Source organism: Canis lupus, chromosome 17 (assembly GCF_011100685.1).
Source record: "Canis lupus familiaris isolate Mischka breed German Shepherd chromosome 17, alternate assembly UU_Cfam_GSD_1.0, whole genome shotgun sequence".
Lineage (NCBI taxonomy): Eukaryota > Metazoa > Chordata > Mammalia > Carnivora > Canidae > Canis > Canis lupus.
Genome location: NC_049238.1, coordinates 20,522,103 through 20,538,971, shown reverse-complemented (window position 1 = coordinate 20,538,971; position 16,869 = coordinate 20,522,103). Strand labels below are relative to the sequence as shown.

The following is a 16,869-nucleotide window of genomic DNA, read 5'->3' as shown; positions in this document are numbered from 1 at the left end:
GCATGTTCCAAGTAAGGTCAAGAAATTACTCTTTAGAGATAAAAGTGCTTATCAAGAATATCAGAATACAGAACTCATGGCAAATTGTGTATGTTTTAATAAAAAAAAATGAATTCTAATCTGATTACCTATAGAAACTGCTCAAGAGAAGACTTTAGCCAAAGAGTCATAAGGCATCACCAGCATTTAGCCATTCCTGGTATTGTTTTGTTTTGTTTTAAATAATCTTTATACCCAACATGGGGCTCAAACTCACAATCATGAGAACAAGGGTCACACACTCTACCAACTGAGCTAGCCAGGCTCTGCTAGTCCCAATATCTTTAATACTGTCTCTAAGTCCCATGTAGTGTTAGGTACTATATGGCCATGATCCAATTCACAAGCTTTAAAAACAGCACCACTCTGATTTAACCTACTTTTCTAAAAATGATTCTGCGAAGAGTAAAACAATGTGAACGGTCTGTAGAAGACCAAACAATCCTGTTATGCCCAAATGGGCTTTCCTACAGAAGTTAAGTCCTTGTTAAAATATTCGAAAATCAGTCCAAGTGCCACCTTTCCACTTCTGGGAACCTGGCCTTTCTGACCAAATGCAATGCAGCCCCCTCACTCAGGCCACCTGTGAGAGGGGTTATAAACGGCAGAACATCTTTTGCTTCCCTAAATATTAGCTCATTTAAGATCTAAGAGCAGGACCCTGCTTCAAAACAACTCCCCCCCCCCCCCAAATCAGCTAGATTACTACGTCTTGCACATTTGTTTATTAAACAGCAAAGCATACTACTGGCATGTGGGTTAAAAAGTTAGGTTATGTTTATTTTGCACTGTGAGAAACACTGCAGTGAATTATCCAATAAATCCCAGTCCTGTGGCTCCACACAAAGAAGAAGGTAACATGTCACCACTTTCTCTGGAAAGGCTATACAACCATGATTTACCATATACCCTGATTACTGCCTGCCAATATTATCAGTCATCTGTACCATTGTCAAAGATGAAAAGTAAAATATACAAATCACGCGGCTTACATAATTAATAAAGGAAAAAATCAGAAATTTACTTAAGCTTCCTAAAATGTACATAGCATCATCACACTTTCAAGTTTCACAGTGATTAGTTTAACACTGTTTTACTGTTAAAACTGTCACTTAAAATGTACATGTCAAAGTGCTTCAAATGCAGCATACTAATTAAAACTCCTTCTGGAAGGTTCTATACTGGCAGCTAACTTAGGAAGGTTATTCACCCACAGGGTGCTCAAGAAAGGGCATGCTGCCTTACAAAGACACCTCATAGGACAAAGAAAATTCTAATCCAACTTCAGATAATCTCCTATAGAGCATTCAATTGAGTCCAGAACTGAGGTCTAGATAAAGGCCACTCTGAACACAGGAATCAACACAACCAAAAACTTCTGTAATTGTTTTTGGCTTTTTTGGGGACCCGAAGTCAAAGGTTCTAGCCCATCGGGTTTACTCTGTTCCCTCCGGCATGTTCCCAGTCCTAAGGCAATCAAGGAGATCGGAATGTGGCAGATCTAGGTGCTGCAAATCAAGTGGGAGTCTCTTGTAGGTGGTAGCAAATCAAAAGGGAGGACAGGTGAAGGATAAAAAGGAAGAGTTACACATAGGCTTCTAGTTAAAATATAAAGTGGAAAAGGGGCCTTTGATTCAAATACCTTCAGTTTCTCTCTTTATTTTCCACACGTCACAGAATCAAAGTCTACTTTGGAAGCAAGGTACATTCCAAATATTTTTCGACTACAAAATAAATTCTTTAAAAATTGAACACTTAGGAAACTTTCAAATTTACATTTGAAATTTTGAAGTTAGTGGAAGAATGATCATTTAAATTGTGACAATTTAAAATGTTGCACTGTATGTACTAGGATCATTGGGCACGACAGGCATTGTGCATTAGGTGATCCCTTCTCCATCAGGGGGATCCTACACCTGCTTTTTCTTTTGCATATTCCCCCAAAGCCCAGACTCCTGGTCATGATTAATACTCTCTTGGTACCTATTTAGAATTTGGGCAACTCTAGACATATACTCCTCTTCCCCATACCTCTGTATTAAAATAAATGACACATTGGTCATAGTACTAGAACATTCTAGACCATAATCATCATGGAGCTTTTTTAAAATTAGAATTCATTAAAAGTATTTAAGCATGATATTATTAAAATGCCAAGGACTAGCTTTTTATTTGGAAGTTAATCGCTCTATTATCCTTGAGACTAAAACTCATGAACTACATCTATTATGTATAAATGGAGGAATGGCAGTGTAAACTGTGATAATTTTAAAATGTGCAATGCACTAAAGATCATGAATGTTAATAAGGGATCAGAAAGGCAGCAATAACATACTCTATCCAGGTATTTTAAGGACTTTTCTATCCCATGCCCCCCTCAAATATAGGGGAATTATGTTTTGACAAGCATGAAAGAACATTTTTCATATACCATAACCTGACAAGAAACTTCTCACAGGTCTAGGTAACTTTGGTCAGCAGAAACACAAAGCAAACCTCTGGCCTGGCTAAGGCACTCTATTCTGAAATGTACTGAAAACATGCACGACCAACCATGCCACTGCTCCCCTTAAAGGCAGCTCAGTGTTGGGAGAAAGGCTGGGGAGGTAAACTCACCCCAAAATATCATGCATAAGCCTGAAATATCTTTTATGCTTTGGAAATGTTATGATAATTGGCTTGACACAAATTCACACAGAGCTATTTGCAATTAAGTCCTGCTTCAGCTGCAATATCACTACACAACAAATGGGGGCTTTTAAGATGCCCTTCAAGATGGCAGACTAACCTAAGAAAAAGTCAGCAGTCCACTGAAGATTTACAAGTCCACAGTATTCTGAAACAGTTATTCACTCAGTTTCACTCTCACCTTGTTGACAGCCACCTTTCATCTAACGGTGTCAATTAAACTATGGCATAATTTTTACTATAGAGAAATAGGTCATGAAGTACAGGCACAAAATAATTTCAAATAAACTTGATGCAACAGAAAAAGAACAGAAAGACACTTTGAGGTAAAATCGCCCCAGAAGTACAGAACATGACCCTATGTTGGAAGGTTTTGTTTTGTTTTGTTAACTATACTGTACAAGGTGAAGAAAGCCTGCGGTCTAAATCAGTCATTTTATAAATATTTTGCAGTTCTTTTCTTATATAACACAGATTAATCTCATTCTTGTGTACAAGGCCAACAAAAAGGTAAAATGATTAGCTGAGAAACCTTAGAACAAAGCTTTGTTCCTAGCCCAAATTACCACTTGATCCAGCTCAATTTTACAGATGACAAAGAACAAGGTCTACAAAAAACAGAGTTACTGATACTAAATTTGCTCATTCTCTGACCTCCATGATGGGAATTTATTAACAAACATGGAATCACTACCCACATTTTCCAGCATGGATTTCTCACCATTTTCAGTCTCAGAAAAAAATCACCAAATATACCTCAATCTTTACGGACTGTTTTTAAAAATGAATACAGAACCATGAGTTAGCTCCTTGACTCAATTCTAGTAACCTGGATGACAATGATTAGGATTTACAAATTTAAAAACTGAAATATCAATTACATAGTTCTTTTTACAAAGCAGCAGACTGAAATTCAAAAAAGAATACATTGTAATTAAATTTAACGATGGTCACATTCATAGATAAATAATGGTTAAGAATTTAATTACATATCAACACAGTGGTGCCTATTTTATCCAAGTGCAATCCATCCAAAAAAAAAAGGGTTTAAGATACACTCTTCATTCGAGCACAAACTTCATTCAGTGGAAAATAAAAGAAAATCAGCAAGTAAATTTCACCACCACCAAACTGAATGGAGACAAAGTCAAAAAGAAATAAAATATCCACATTCATGAAAAGGTGTGATCTATAAAACCACCACACTGAAGTCAAAGGGATTTTTATGTTTGTCAGCAAACCTAAAAAGTTATCCCAAGTCATATTAAAGAGAGCAGGTACTCAGTAAGGCATATATATCAGAAATTTTTTTTAAGTGGGGAAGTGGGCAACTTAGGGAAGAAAGAATTTCTACCTCTTTATCCTATATGAAATAAAAAACACAGCACTCTCTCTTCCACAAAAAAGAGACGGACGGATGGATGGATGGAAGGAAGGAAAAAAGGGAGAAAGGATTAAAAAAAAAAAAAAGGACAAACTGAATCCGAAAATTAATTTCGTAGTGAGGTTCATAGCAGTAATTCATAGTGAGGCTCATGAGACTTCTAACTCCAAAGTAAATTTCTCTCCTAAGGAAGTTCACCTGTGTTCCCTACAAATAATTATCCTAAGACTGGGACTGTCACATGCATTCATATAATCAGAGTTTGCAGGCACCAAATCTCAGCAACTTGCAACTGAGGGGGAATACGCCATGTTTAAATGATGAACCATGTCAATGGGTGAGCTACAATTATGACCCACTCTCTACTAAGTCTCAATCGGATATTTTTCTTTAAAAGAAAATTAAGCCATTTATCAAGATCCCTCCCAAACAAAGAGAGCCAGAACACAAGAGAATCTAAATATATATACTAGCTCTCTTAGCACATGAGGACAAAAGGCATTTCCATGGGAAAGAGAAACCACTATTTGGCAACTGTACATTATAGTTCTGCAATCATTTGGCATCTCTTGCTAAAGGTGACTTGCTCTTATCTTTTCCCTATATTAGATTTGGGCTATTGATAACTTCCACTGCTAAAGACCTACTACTAAAGTAGTATCAAATATGAAAACATTTTGTGGTTTTCTTAATGTTACCAGTTTTCCTAAACCAATGTGGGGACTTTAAAAATAAAAACAAAGTATCTTTAACTCTGTATGAACCAAAACATTATAGACTCATGAAGCTAAAATCACTAGAAACATTTTGCTGGTCTAAAGTACATTATGCTAAACCAAAATGCAACATGGTTTTATAAAAATAAAATAAGTTGGGAGTTAGTAGGTCCAAAATTCCATAAATTCAGGTCATTTGTCTCACTCCTGCTGTCCAAGTACTATACACACTTCAGTTCCCAGGTCTGTTAAGCACATCAGTTTAGTTCAATGGTGATGGATGAAATATTTACAAGCATCTTATTTACAGTACTTTTTTTCTGTAGATTACAGGCCAATATTCTTTTCTTCCATTCCTAGTCAATCCGAGTTTGGTTTCCTCAATGAGAAGGGGTAAATCTGAAAATGGTTGCTCAGCTGCTTTACCTATAGAAAACCAGAACATGAGGCAGTGACAAACACATTCCTAATTATTTTTTAAAAGGACACAGAATTCACCCTCTGGAGACAACAATTTACTGACGGAACAAAACTCAGCAGAAATAATGAAGAAGTTTTTCTAGACTAAGATAGCTATAGAGCTAGATAGAAGGCTATAGAATTCTACAGAATACCAGAACTACCCTAGGAGGCTTAGGACTTAAATCTGAGTTTGCCTAACTCCAAAATCTAGTCTTTCCAGAGCCCTCTGGATCACACAGATTCACACCCAAATCCGCTGAAAAATTATAGGGTTAGTTGACTTAAAATATCTAATAGGTTAAATATTTACATATATAGACTCAATATTTAGCTGCTTATAGCATTTCTAGGTAATCATTCCTAATCTTAATGAAACAGTATAAAAATAGATCTGTACATTTTGAGAGACGTAGGCCATATTCGTTAAGGTATCCTTAGGGGGTAGGCAAGACCCTGATCATGTGTCAGTTATCAAACATCATTTATTTGATACTTCCTAGCTCTATTGCCACTATTTATATTGCAATAGTTCAAGTGAATGCTTTGTGTGGCTTAGCAAGTTTTACCTTCTGGCCAGAAGTCGCAGAAGTGGCAAGAGAGCACAAAGACAGACAAAAAAGATGTTCCTGGAATTTTTTTCCCCAATAACTTTTATGTATTTTCCAGGTTTTTAACAGTGAAAATGTACTCCTCTTATAATTAAAAAGAAAAAAAAATGTTTTGGTTTGGTTTAAGTAGTTTCCTAAAGATATGCTTCTGAATAATAAATTAACACAATTATAAAAGACATTTACAACTCTGTCCTACTTCATACATAAGATTGATGAAATAGGGATCCCTGGGTGGCGCAGCGGTTTGGCGCCTGCCTTTGGCCCAGGGCGCGATCCTGGAGACCCAGGATCGAATCCCACATCAGGCTCCCGGTGCATGGAGCCTGCTTCTCCCTCTGCCTGTGTCTCTGTGCCTCTCTCTCTCTCTGTGACTATCATAAATAAATAAAAATTAAAAAAAAAAAAAGATTGACGAAATAAAAGATAAAAGCCTAAGAGTGTTGATATAAAATAAAGCATTTATGTTAAGGATGAACAAATAAAAACATAAAGAAAGGATTATGTCTTCCGGTCATAATCCACAGTTATCATGGATTTGTTTTTTCACCTATTGTATTCCAACAAATGTAGGTTACTTTGGGGAAAACCCTAAGGGAAGAAACCTAAGTTTAGCAACATATACATAGTATAAAGTAGTTATCAAGCATGACAGGTGCCCTCATTTAAAAAATATGTACGACAATATAGAAGACATTTTTTCCTCAAACTGAGTCCCAGAAGGGTTCCTTTCAAAACAAGCATCCCAAATAGAAGCATTTTAAGAACCACAAAAACATGAATACCCTTTTATATAACCCCACTGCTTCAAAACTACCCTCAGAAAATAAAGAAAAATATATTATTCCATATTGTTCACTCTAACTTGAACTTATAATGGTGCAAATTTGGAAACAACCTAAATGATTAAAATAACTGGGTTATAATTAAGTACACTGGGTAATTAAGTAATCTCCTTGATGGAATACTGTACAACAATTAAAAATCATTTTTATAAAACCATGCTAAAATATATAAAATAATTAGAAAAGAATGTTAAACTGTGAGGAAAAGAAAATAGGCTGCATGGTTCTGATTTTCATTTTATTATATCTAAATTAGTCCATTTGCCCTAAAACTAGTCTCTTGCTTTAGAAGAGAATATTAACGTTTTGCAAAATACTTCTTAAATCCATTGTCTTCTGTTATCTCTCTCTATAAAAGTGCCGCTAAAGCTAAAGAAGCAAATATGAAAATAGATCACCAACAAATGGGATTATTTGGTCCTCACATAATTGAAGGCATACAAGAGTTTACAATTCCATACACCAAGAAAACTGTTTACATTTCTACTTACTTAAAAACTAATTCCTCATAATTATCCAGGTTTTAAATTATTTGTAGATACTATAACATATTCATCAGAGAAACAATATCTGAAATTATGTACCTAGATATTACCTAAGCTTTATAGAGAATATCCCAATTTTTCCAGGTACTTTTTTTTTAAAGATTTATTTACTAGAGACAGAGAGAGAGAGAGAGAGAGAGACAGCACATAAGCAAGAGAGCATTAGCAGGGTGGAAGGCAGAGGGAGAGGGAGAAAGACTCCCTGTTGAGCAAGGAGGCATATGAGGGGCTTGAGCCCAGGACCCTGCGATCATGGCCTGAGCTGAAGGCAGACGCTTAACCCACTGAGCCAACCAGGTGCCCCTCTTCTGGCTACTTTAATAAGCAGCTTTCTTTTGAAATTTTCCCTCACCTCCTTTCCTACTACTTCTAAGAACTAAATGGAACCAATTTTGCTCTAGATTACTCACCACTTGTACTCCATAATGGATGTGGGCCAGAGTGAAAACAGCTGTTAAAGTATACAGGAGAATGCTCTCAACATAAGAGGATACTCCAAAGTTTACCACCAGGACAACCAAGAAAAGAGGGACCAGTAACCAATTCAAACTTGGGCACCGGGTACTGCTCATTTGACAAACAATCAGCTGACACTTGAAATTAGGAAAAAAAAAAAATTAATTAGCAAAGCACTTCCAAAATTAGTCACTCCAACATTTAAAAAGCATTCAAATACTTTAGCCAACACAGTTACATATTATTAAATTCAGTAGTTCTAAACTGCTCAGGAGCTGAACTGAACCTTTGCCTCCACCTCCAAAACCATGGACCCTCAGAGTGTGTGTCAGAAGAGGCTGGAAGATAATTTAGTAAGGATGCTATACAAGGCATTTTTCCACTAGGTAACAGTTCAGATAAAAGAAACTTCTTCCAATTTTAAAATGCTATGATATCTGAAAAAAACTTTCAAAACAGCCTTTTTAATAGTTCCATACCACTAAATTTCTTCATGGTGATAAGGAAATGCTATGACCAATTCAGTCATATTGTCATATTAACACCTCAAGACCTCTCTGGTTCCCTTTACGTTCAATACCTTACTCAAATCGAGTTTTACTCCTTTAGAGATATTTTTTATACACTGTATTAATACTTTTAGATCTTTAAATCCTGTGAAATCAAGAGGAGTGATGCTATTGAACACATTACAGACATGGAAACAAGCTCAGTGATTAAGTTATAAAGTAAAAACTTACTAAGTTTTTAGAGTGAAAGCACAGTCTCCCTGGTTGTCAGAATCTTTCTCAACTCCTGACCTCTCCTACCTGTCTGCTGCTGTCTTGCTGGGTCATTGTACAGAAAGCATTTTTTTTTTTAATGTTCTATTTATTACAAAGCTTTTACTCTGTTAATTTTAAAATCAGCTAATTTAAAAGTGTGTGCATGTATGTTTTCTCTCAAAAACTCCTTTCAGCCTCCCTAAATTAATCATTAGATCTGCAGCCATGTGAAAAAGGGAAAAATAATATTCAGCATGCTATATCCTTTGGGGTTATTATTCTTTCAGGTTTCTGACGTAAAATATCTTTAAATTAAAATCTGTTTAATATGTAACATTTCTCAAATTATCAAATTTTGCCATATATTCCTTATATTATTACTTTTAAAAGAAAAAAATCTTACTGTTATGTTGGCAAAGGCTGTTCCAACCATAAAGTAGAATACTCTAGGATGCAACTCTAAAATATCTGAAGGCGACTGAAGGATCCATGCTGTAGACAAAATGAATAGCAAACATGGAGAAAAAAAGGGAACCATAGCTTCATAGATTGAATTGTGTTTCAAGGTGTTATTTTTATAGCTTCTGAAAAAAAGAAAATCAAGTAATACAAAGAACATTATTACATATAAACTCACACTGCATTTGTAAATTTTGTAGTTTTCAAAGTATTTTCACACTTATTCTCTTACTTTATACTCACAATCATCCCATAGCACAAACAGTATCAGCATTACTTAACCCCATTTTGCAAACAGGCTAAGTGATGATGTGAGAATTTAAATTTACATAACTTGCTACCAAGTGGCAGGGCCAGGACTAGAATGGAAATCTTCTGACCCCTAGTCCCCTGTAATGTAAAAATGAATAAAACTTGATCTTTGTTCTGTGAGATTTATATTTGAAATGGGTAATAAAATGCACACAAAACACCACTAGGAAGTTCTACTACAATACAAAGGGACAGAGAACCCAAGAATGGAAGACTCTGCACCGAGACTGCCCTGCCCATAGCATTCTAGGTGCCTCTGGCACACTCTCCCAATATGTCTGCCCATCTGAACAGAGCCCCAAATTCTAGTCTTGGTTCTGCCACTGATTACATGATCTTGCACAAGATATCGCCCTATCAAGACCTCATCCTTAGAAGACAAGGAGAAAATGTCTTAATCTTTAAGGCCTTCAGAGCTTTAAATGTTATGTTTTCTATGAATAACTGCCATAAATAGGGAAGATTCACAGAGCTTGGCTTGACAGATAGGATTCTGTAGGACAGATCTCAGAGCTGAAGGATGAAGTGGGAAGTATAAGTGTTTCAAGCAGAGGAAACAGTACCACAGGGAAGTGGGAGGAAAATTACCAAGGAGGGAAACACCAAAATACATTCAGGTCCTCTAAGTAAATTCAGTGTGGCAGCAAAGCTAGAGAAGTACAGATCAAGGAAATGAAACTCCACCCAGGAAACTCCTACCTAACCCCTGCCCCATTCCTCTGGCAGGAATTTTTATATAGTGCTACTTGGAAAGTCAGCACAGATCCAGGGTTTGGTCCGAAACTACACAAGTTCAGAAATTTTATTTTATGATCATGCTGACTAAACTTATACAGAATCAATTTATAAAAACTTATAATCGATTTCTAAAAAGAACATAAACTTATCAATATTCAACAGGAACACACTCCTTCCCCATTCACTCCACAAAAGAATGACAAACAGAAGACTGTCTGGTGAGCCAAAAACTATAACAAAAGAACCAGTAGTTTTGTGCTGTGGGTGAATTGACTCACAGCCGCTACTGTAGATACCTTAAATGATCCTAACCTCAATTCTAGGTTCAAAATACAGGTTTCATGACCTTTTCAAAATGTCCAAATGCCAAAAGTAAAACAGATCCTAAAATCCATCTAAGTAACAATTTTCACATTTCCCACCCAATTAAGAAATACTTACCTGAAAAAGTTTAATAAACTCATTGGAAGAGTCACACATAATGCACAACCTAAAAGGAAGAATATTTAAATTACTGTCAATTATTATTCGAGTGATTTTTAGAATTATCAAATACATACAAAATATTTAATACTTTTAGACAATAATTCGCAGGTTCAGGTTTACTTTTGTAATGAAATCAAATATACTTCTGAGCAATATTCACAACCAGAAGAGTGGTAGAACAGCTTGGTGATTCAGAGCGGAGGCTCAGCAGTTGAGACTGGGCTTGAATCTTGGTTGTACCTACAGTTATGTGATTTCAGGCAGATTAACTTTTCAGTGCCTCAATTTCTTCTTTTATAAAACAGAGACAATAGGATTGATCCCATAGGGTTTTGAGAATTAAATGAGTTACTACAAACAAAGACACCTGGAACAGTACCTAGGATGCAGTAAAAGGCACAAGTGTGAGTCACTGAAAGAGGTGATGATTAACGGCTTCTGTGGTTTCCCATTTCCACTTATTTTTATCTCCCTATTTTTAATTTTTCACCCATAAACATACACTAGTTCTTTCCCCTCAAACCTAAAAACAAGGACAGCCTTCCCAAGACACCCTCCTATTGCTTCTCCTGCCCTCGCTCTATGTATTATCTTACTCTGCTCTTCCCTATCACTCACCAGACCTTCCTGTGGCCTTCAGTTCCTTAATACTCAATCATTCTGCCTTCCCTCTGCAGAAACTATACTCTTGAATTTACCAAACTCTCCTAATGATCAAATTCAATATTCTTTCTTCACTCTTGACTTCTAAGTGAGATGATACTCCAATGACTCTCTACTAACTGCAATTCTTTCCTGCCTTTGGCTTTGTGATCCATTCCAGTGCTCTTGTTAGTTATCCAACCATTACATGTGCTGTCCTTTCCTGGCAACTCTGCCTCTTGCATATTCCTAACTGTGTATTCCACTGTGCTTCTATTCTCCCTCAGAGAATCCTGTCTTATAGCTTTAACTACAAGCTTCCTATAGGTGACTCCAAAATCTAGTAATGTACTCTTGGGCAAATCAGACAATCCCTCTGAGCTTCAAGATTCCACAGCCGTACAATGTGGATGGGTTAAATGACCTCCTAATGTCCCTTGCATTTTTAAAATTCTCGGATTCTACAAATTAAAGATGCAAATTCTCAATTTTTTTTTCCTCTATCAAACTCCAAATCAACACCTGTGGCAAGTTTCTGGCTACTTCATTTGGATATTTTGCCATCACTCAACAGATTAGCCCTAGCTTGTCCACTCTAGACCTTCTCACCGACTAGGCTTGGCTTGGGGCGGGAAGGTGATGAATGCAGCTATGACCTTAAGAATCAAAGACAGAAAAGCATTCCTTCAAAACAATTCCTAAGACATTTTGCTAAAAACAGATGAAAAGACTGGAATCCACCAAACAGAAATCTCATCTGAAAAGACGAATTACTCTATTTCCAAGCCCAACTGCGACAAAGTTCCCCAAGTAGAAGACCTCTAAGAGAAAGGAAGGAGAAGACAAGCTCATGTCCTCAGAAATTTTTTGCAGCTGACTCCATGTCAAGCTGGGAAGCACTGGTAGGGAGCCGGGGCTGAATTAATTAACCCAGAATCACTACAGCTCTGAGGTGTTGGTAAAAGGCTGACAGAAACTTGAAAAGATTTGCTACCAAGAGTATTTTTAGTTTAAAATACCTTGAAATAACTTTATCTTAAATACAGCAAGCATGCAGGAAGCCTGGGCTATATATAGGTTGCCAAAGAGACACACTGCATCTTCTATTTCTTCTCTAAATAGCACTTAATGTAGTTTCCATATTGCAGGTTGCCTTCCAGATCACCGCAGTGAAGTGAATGTCATAATAAAGCAAGTCACATCATTTTTTTTTTGGTTTCCCAGTGCATAAAAGTTATGTTTATACTATAATGTAGTCTACTAAGCATGCAATAGCATTATGTCTAAAAAATACTTTAACATATATTGTTTTATTCATTTGAGCGAGAGAGCATGCACGTGAGTGCCCACACAAGCAAGGCATGGAGGGAGGGAGAAGCAGATTCTCCACTGAGCAGGAAACCCAAAGCAGAGCTCGATCCCAGAACCCAAAGATCACAACCTGGGCCTAAGGTGGACACTTAACCATATAAGCCATCCAGGCACCCCTAAAAAATACTTTACTACTAAAAAATTCTAATCATCATCTGAGCTCTCAGCGAGTCATAATCTTTTTGCTGGTGGAAGGTCTTGCCTCGAGGTTGATGACTGCTGAAGGTGGGGGTGACTGTGGCAAGTTTTTAAAATAGAAAACAATGATGCTTTCCACATTGACTGACTCCTCCTTTCACCAACAATTTCTCTATAGTGTGCAGTGCTGGTTGATGGCATTTTATCCACAGTAGAATTTCTTTCAAAATAGGAGCCAATCCTCTCAAATGCTGCCGCTGCTTCACTCAACTCAATTTATGTAATATTCAAAATCCTGTGTTGTCATTCCAACCATCTTCACCAGTAGATTCTATCCCAAGAAAACCATTTTCTTTTTGATCCATAAGAAGTAACTCCTTGTCAAAAAAAAAGAAAAAAGAAAAAAGAAGTAACTCCTTGTCTCTTACAAAGTTATTATGAGATTGCAGCAATTCAGTCCCATCTTCAGATTCTTGCTGATAATTCTACTTCTCTTGCTATTTCTACCACAGCTAGTTATTTCCTCCACTGAAGGCTTAAATCTCTCAAAGTCATCCATAAAGGTTGGAATCCACTTCTTCCAAATTCCTGATAATGTTGATATTTTGACCTCTCCCCAGGAATCACGAATGTTCTTGTGGCACCTACGAATGGTGAATCCTTTTCAGAAGGTTTTCAATTTACTTTGCCTAGTTCCATCAGAGGAATCACTTTCTATGGCAGCTATAGCTTTAAAGAAAAAAAAAGGTATTTATTTCTTTAATAATAAGACTTGAAAGTCGAAATTATTCTTCAATCTCCGGCAAAATGAATGCTGTGTTAACAGGCATGAAAACAACATTAATCTCATTGTACGTTGTCATCAGAGCTCTTGGGTGACTAGGTGCTTGCCAATTAGCAGTAGTATTTGAAAGAAATCCTTTTTTTCTGAGATCTCAATAGTGTGCTTAAAATATTCAGTAAACCATGCTATAAACAGATATACTATTAACCAGGCTTTGTTTTTCCATGTAGAGAGGACAGGCAGAGTAGATTCAGCAAATTCTTAAGGGCCCAAGGATTTTCAGAATAGCCAATGAGCACTGGCTTCAACCTTCAAGTCCCCAGCTGCATTAGCTCCTAACATGAGAGCCTGTCCTTTGAAGCTTTGAAGCCAGGCATTGATTTCTCCTCTCTAGCTATGGAAGTCCTAGATATAATTTCCTTCCAATGTTATATCTATACAGAAAATCTGTTGTTTGGGCAGCTGCCTTCCTTAATTATCTCAGTGAGATCTTCTGGGTAACTTGTGGCAGCTTCTACAGCAGCATTTACTGCTTCACTGTGCACTTTCATAATACAGAAGTCTTCTTTCCTTAAACCTCATGAACCAACCTCTGCTAGCTTCAAACTTTCCTTCTGCAGCCTCTTTACCTCTCTCAGCCTTCACAGAATTGAAGAGTTAGGGCACTGTTCTGAATTAGGCTTTGGCTTAAGGGAATGTTGTGGCTGGTTTGATCTTCTATCCAGACCACTAAAACTTCTACATATCAGCAAAAAGGCTATTTCGCTTTCTTATCATTCATGTGTTCAGTGAGTAGCATTTTTCATTTCTTTCAAGAACTTTTCCTTTGCATTTACAAACATAGCTAATTGCTTGGTGTGAGGAGCCTGTGTTTTGGCCTATCTCGGCTTTTTTCCTCACAAAGCTTAATCATTTCTAAATCGTGATTTAAAGTGAGAGATGTGTGACTTTTCCTTTCACTTGAACCTTAGAGGCTACCGGAGGATCATTAACTGGCCTAATTTCAATATTGTGTCTCAGGAAACAGGGAGGCCCAAGGAGGGAGAGAAATGAGAGGGAGAACAGCAGGTAGGTAGAGCAGTCAGATACACACATCAATCAAGTTGCCTTACATGGGTGTGGTTTGTGATTCCAATAATAACATCAAAGATCACTGATCACAGAGCATTATAACAAAAGTTTGAAATATTGCAAGAATGACCAAACTATGACAGAGACATGAAGAGAGCAAGTGCTAACAGACTTGCCCGACAAAGGATTGCCACAGACCTTTGATTTGTAAAAAACACATTATCTGCAATACACAATAAGGTGAAGCGCCATAAAATGAGGTATACCTGTACTGGGAAATCTGCCTTATTTATTTGTAAAGAAACATGTGGGCTTCTGTTTTATTTCAGAGAGAAGAATTCAGATAAACTTACAGATCACAAAGTCATGTGCCTATAAAGTACCCACTTAACATTCAAAAATATATCTCACATACCAGAGGATTTCATCTTATCATTAAATTTAACATTTAAACATAAAATGCAGCAATACAGCCATAGGGTTAGCCGCTTAAATAAAAAGATTTGCTATGTGGTGGGAGTGAAAAACAGATACCCTCTTCAAGGTAGAGGATTCAGTTCATACAGAAACTCAAAAATGCACGCTGGGAAGATCATAGCAGGGTTCTAAAATATCCGTAGTCCAGGGCCCAGAAAAAGGCCCAAACAACTACCTAAAAGCCAGTGCCTATTGCACCACCTTTTTGGCTGCTTCTAAACTCAACTTAATGCCCATCCTATTATCAAGGTTCATTGGTAGTGAGAGAGGAGGTTTTTTAGATAAGGGAACACAACAGTAGCCAAGAGTTTGCTATTTTACTTCTACAGAGATACTATCGTTACTCCTAGCACCCCAAAGTAACAGCCCAGATAACTCCCTCTTTGCATCTTTGCATAGAAAACACTGCCCCTCCACCCCCGATATCCAATGATATCTATGGATATCTCTGGTTAAAATCAAAAGGAAAAGATTACCATGATCAAAAACTTTTACCTAATATCCAGTGGCAAAAGAAGGAGAGTATCTGAGAGGAATAGAAGGTCAACTTTTGGAGTGGATATATTATGAAATAATCTCTATCTTTCATTTATTCTACTTTCCACAAACTAATGATTTTCAATTTTGAGACAGGCATGAATTCTATACCAAATGTTCACCTAAATGTGGATCCTCTATATAATAGTCTAGATTCATTTAAATTGTTAGTTTACAAGGTTTATGTGATTTTGGTATTTATTTCCTTCTGACTAAAAATAGCAGCTTAGTGCTAAACAAAAAAACCAAAACAGAGAAACTTCATTTTCCTTACTGGTTTGGTTGAAACCAGGGCTGTAGGGCTGTTCTGCTTTGCTGGAGGGTTTGGGAGAGGGGAAAAGGTGGTATAGCTTGTTATAATCAAACACTGGCTTCAATAATAAAGTGATGTTAAAATAGGCTTCAACATGGAGCTTCTTACCAATAATCATTGCAGTGAATAGGTCTCTATATAAGAAATTAAACAGGAAAGGTTCATACCAGGCCTCAACTCCCACAATTGCAGTCACTATGTAGACAAAAGATATAGTCTGGAAGGAAAATGCAGACAAAAGCATACAGGGGCATTAACAGCTGGAAAAATCAGGAAGACAATAATGCTGTATGCAGCATAAATCTAGTAAATAGTTTTAGTAAAAGCAAGAAGTACACTTAAATTTGAGACTGTGGCAAGTCTTCTTGCCTTTAACAATATGTTTTTCAGCCAACAGTGCCATAAAACAACTAACTTCTAAACAGTGCAAGCAACTGGGCATAATTTAGAACACTTTAAGGCACTTCAGGAATTGGTTAAGGCATAAGATGACCCAACTTTCTTCAAACACACTCCAACATCTGATGCTTTACTGGGGCCTTAGGTGCAAATGGGCAAAATGGCAACACAAAAAGCTGGTATTCAAAGACAGGGAGAGTTAATAGCAAGCCTAATAAGTAAGAGAAAACAAGTATCTCTACTCATTGAAACATGGGCAGAAAAGACAAAAAAGCAACAATTATATGTGCATATTTTTATTTATAAAAATCAACAGTTCAAAGGAATATTTATTAACACTAAGAGACTCCTCTTTTTTTGTAATAATGACATTGTGATTATGGTTTTTTAAACAGTACTCTTACTATTTAGAGATATATATAGTAAAATATTTATCATCTACTATCAGGAATTTCCTTTAAAATAATTGGGAGGAAGGGTAGACATGAAACTGGACTGGCCATGTAGCTGCTGAAGCTAAGTAATAGGTACCTAAGGGTTCACCATGCTATTCTACTTTTCTGTTTGAAATTGTTTATAAATAAGCAAGAAACAATACAAAATAAAAAGGAAATTTTTTAAAAGTACAAATCAGT

The 16,869-nt window shown here is 36.7% G+C and overlaps 1 protein-coding gene across 1 annotated transcript in view; it reads right to left on the bottom strand.

Moving 5' to 3' along the window:
* Positions 1-3,157: 3,157 nt before the first annotated feature.
* Positions 3,158-16,869, bottom strand: part of SELENOI (selenoprotein I) — a 38,341-nt gene continuing 24,629 nt past the window's right edge. Inside the window, exons 6-10 of the mRNA NM_001164486.1 lie at positions 15,944-16,052; positions 10,458-10,506; positions 8,911-9,091; positions 7,698-7,880; positions 3,158-5,253 (exon numbers count right to left, since the gene is read on the bottom strand). Of these exons, the coding sequence (NP_001157958.1) occupies positions 5,155-5,253; positions 7,698-7,880; positions 8,911-9,091; positions 10,458-10,506; positions 15,944-16,052 (621 nt within the window). The 3' untranslated portion in view covers positions 3,158-5,154. The remainder of the gene's footprint in view (positions 5,254-7,697; positions 7,881-8,910; positions 9,092-10,457; positions 10,507-15,943; positions 16,053-16,869) is intronic.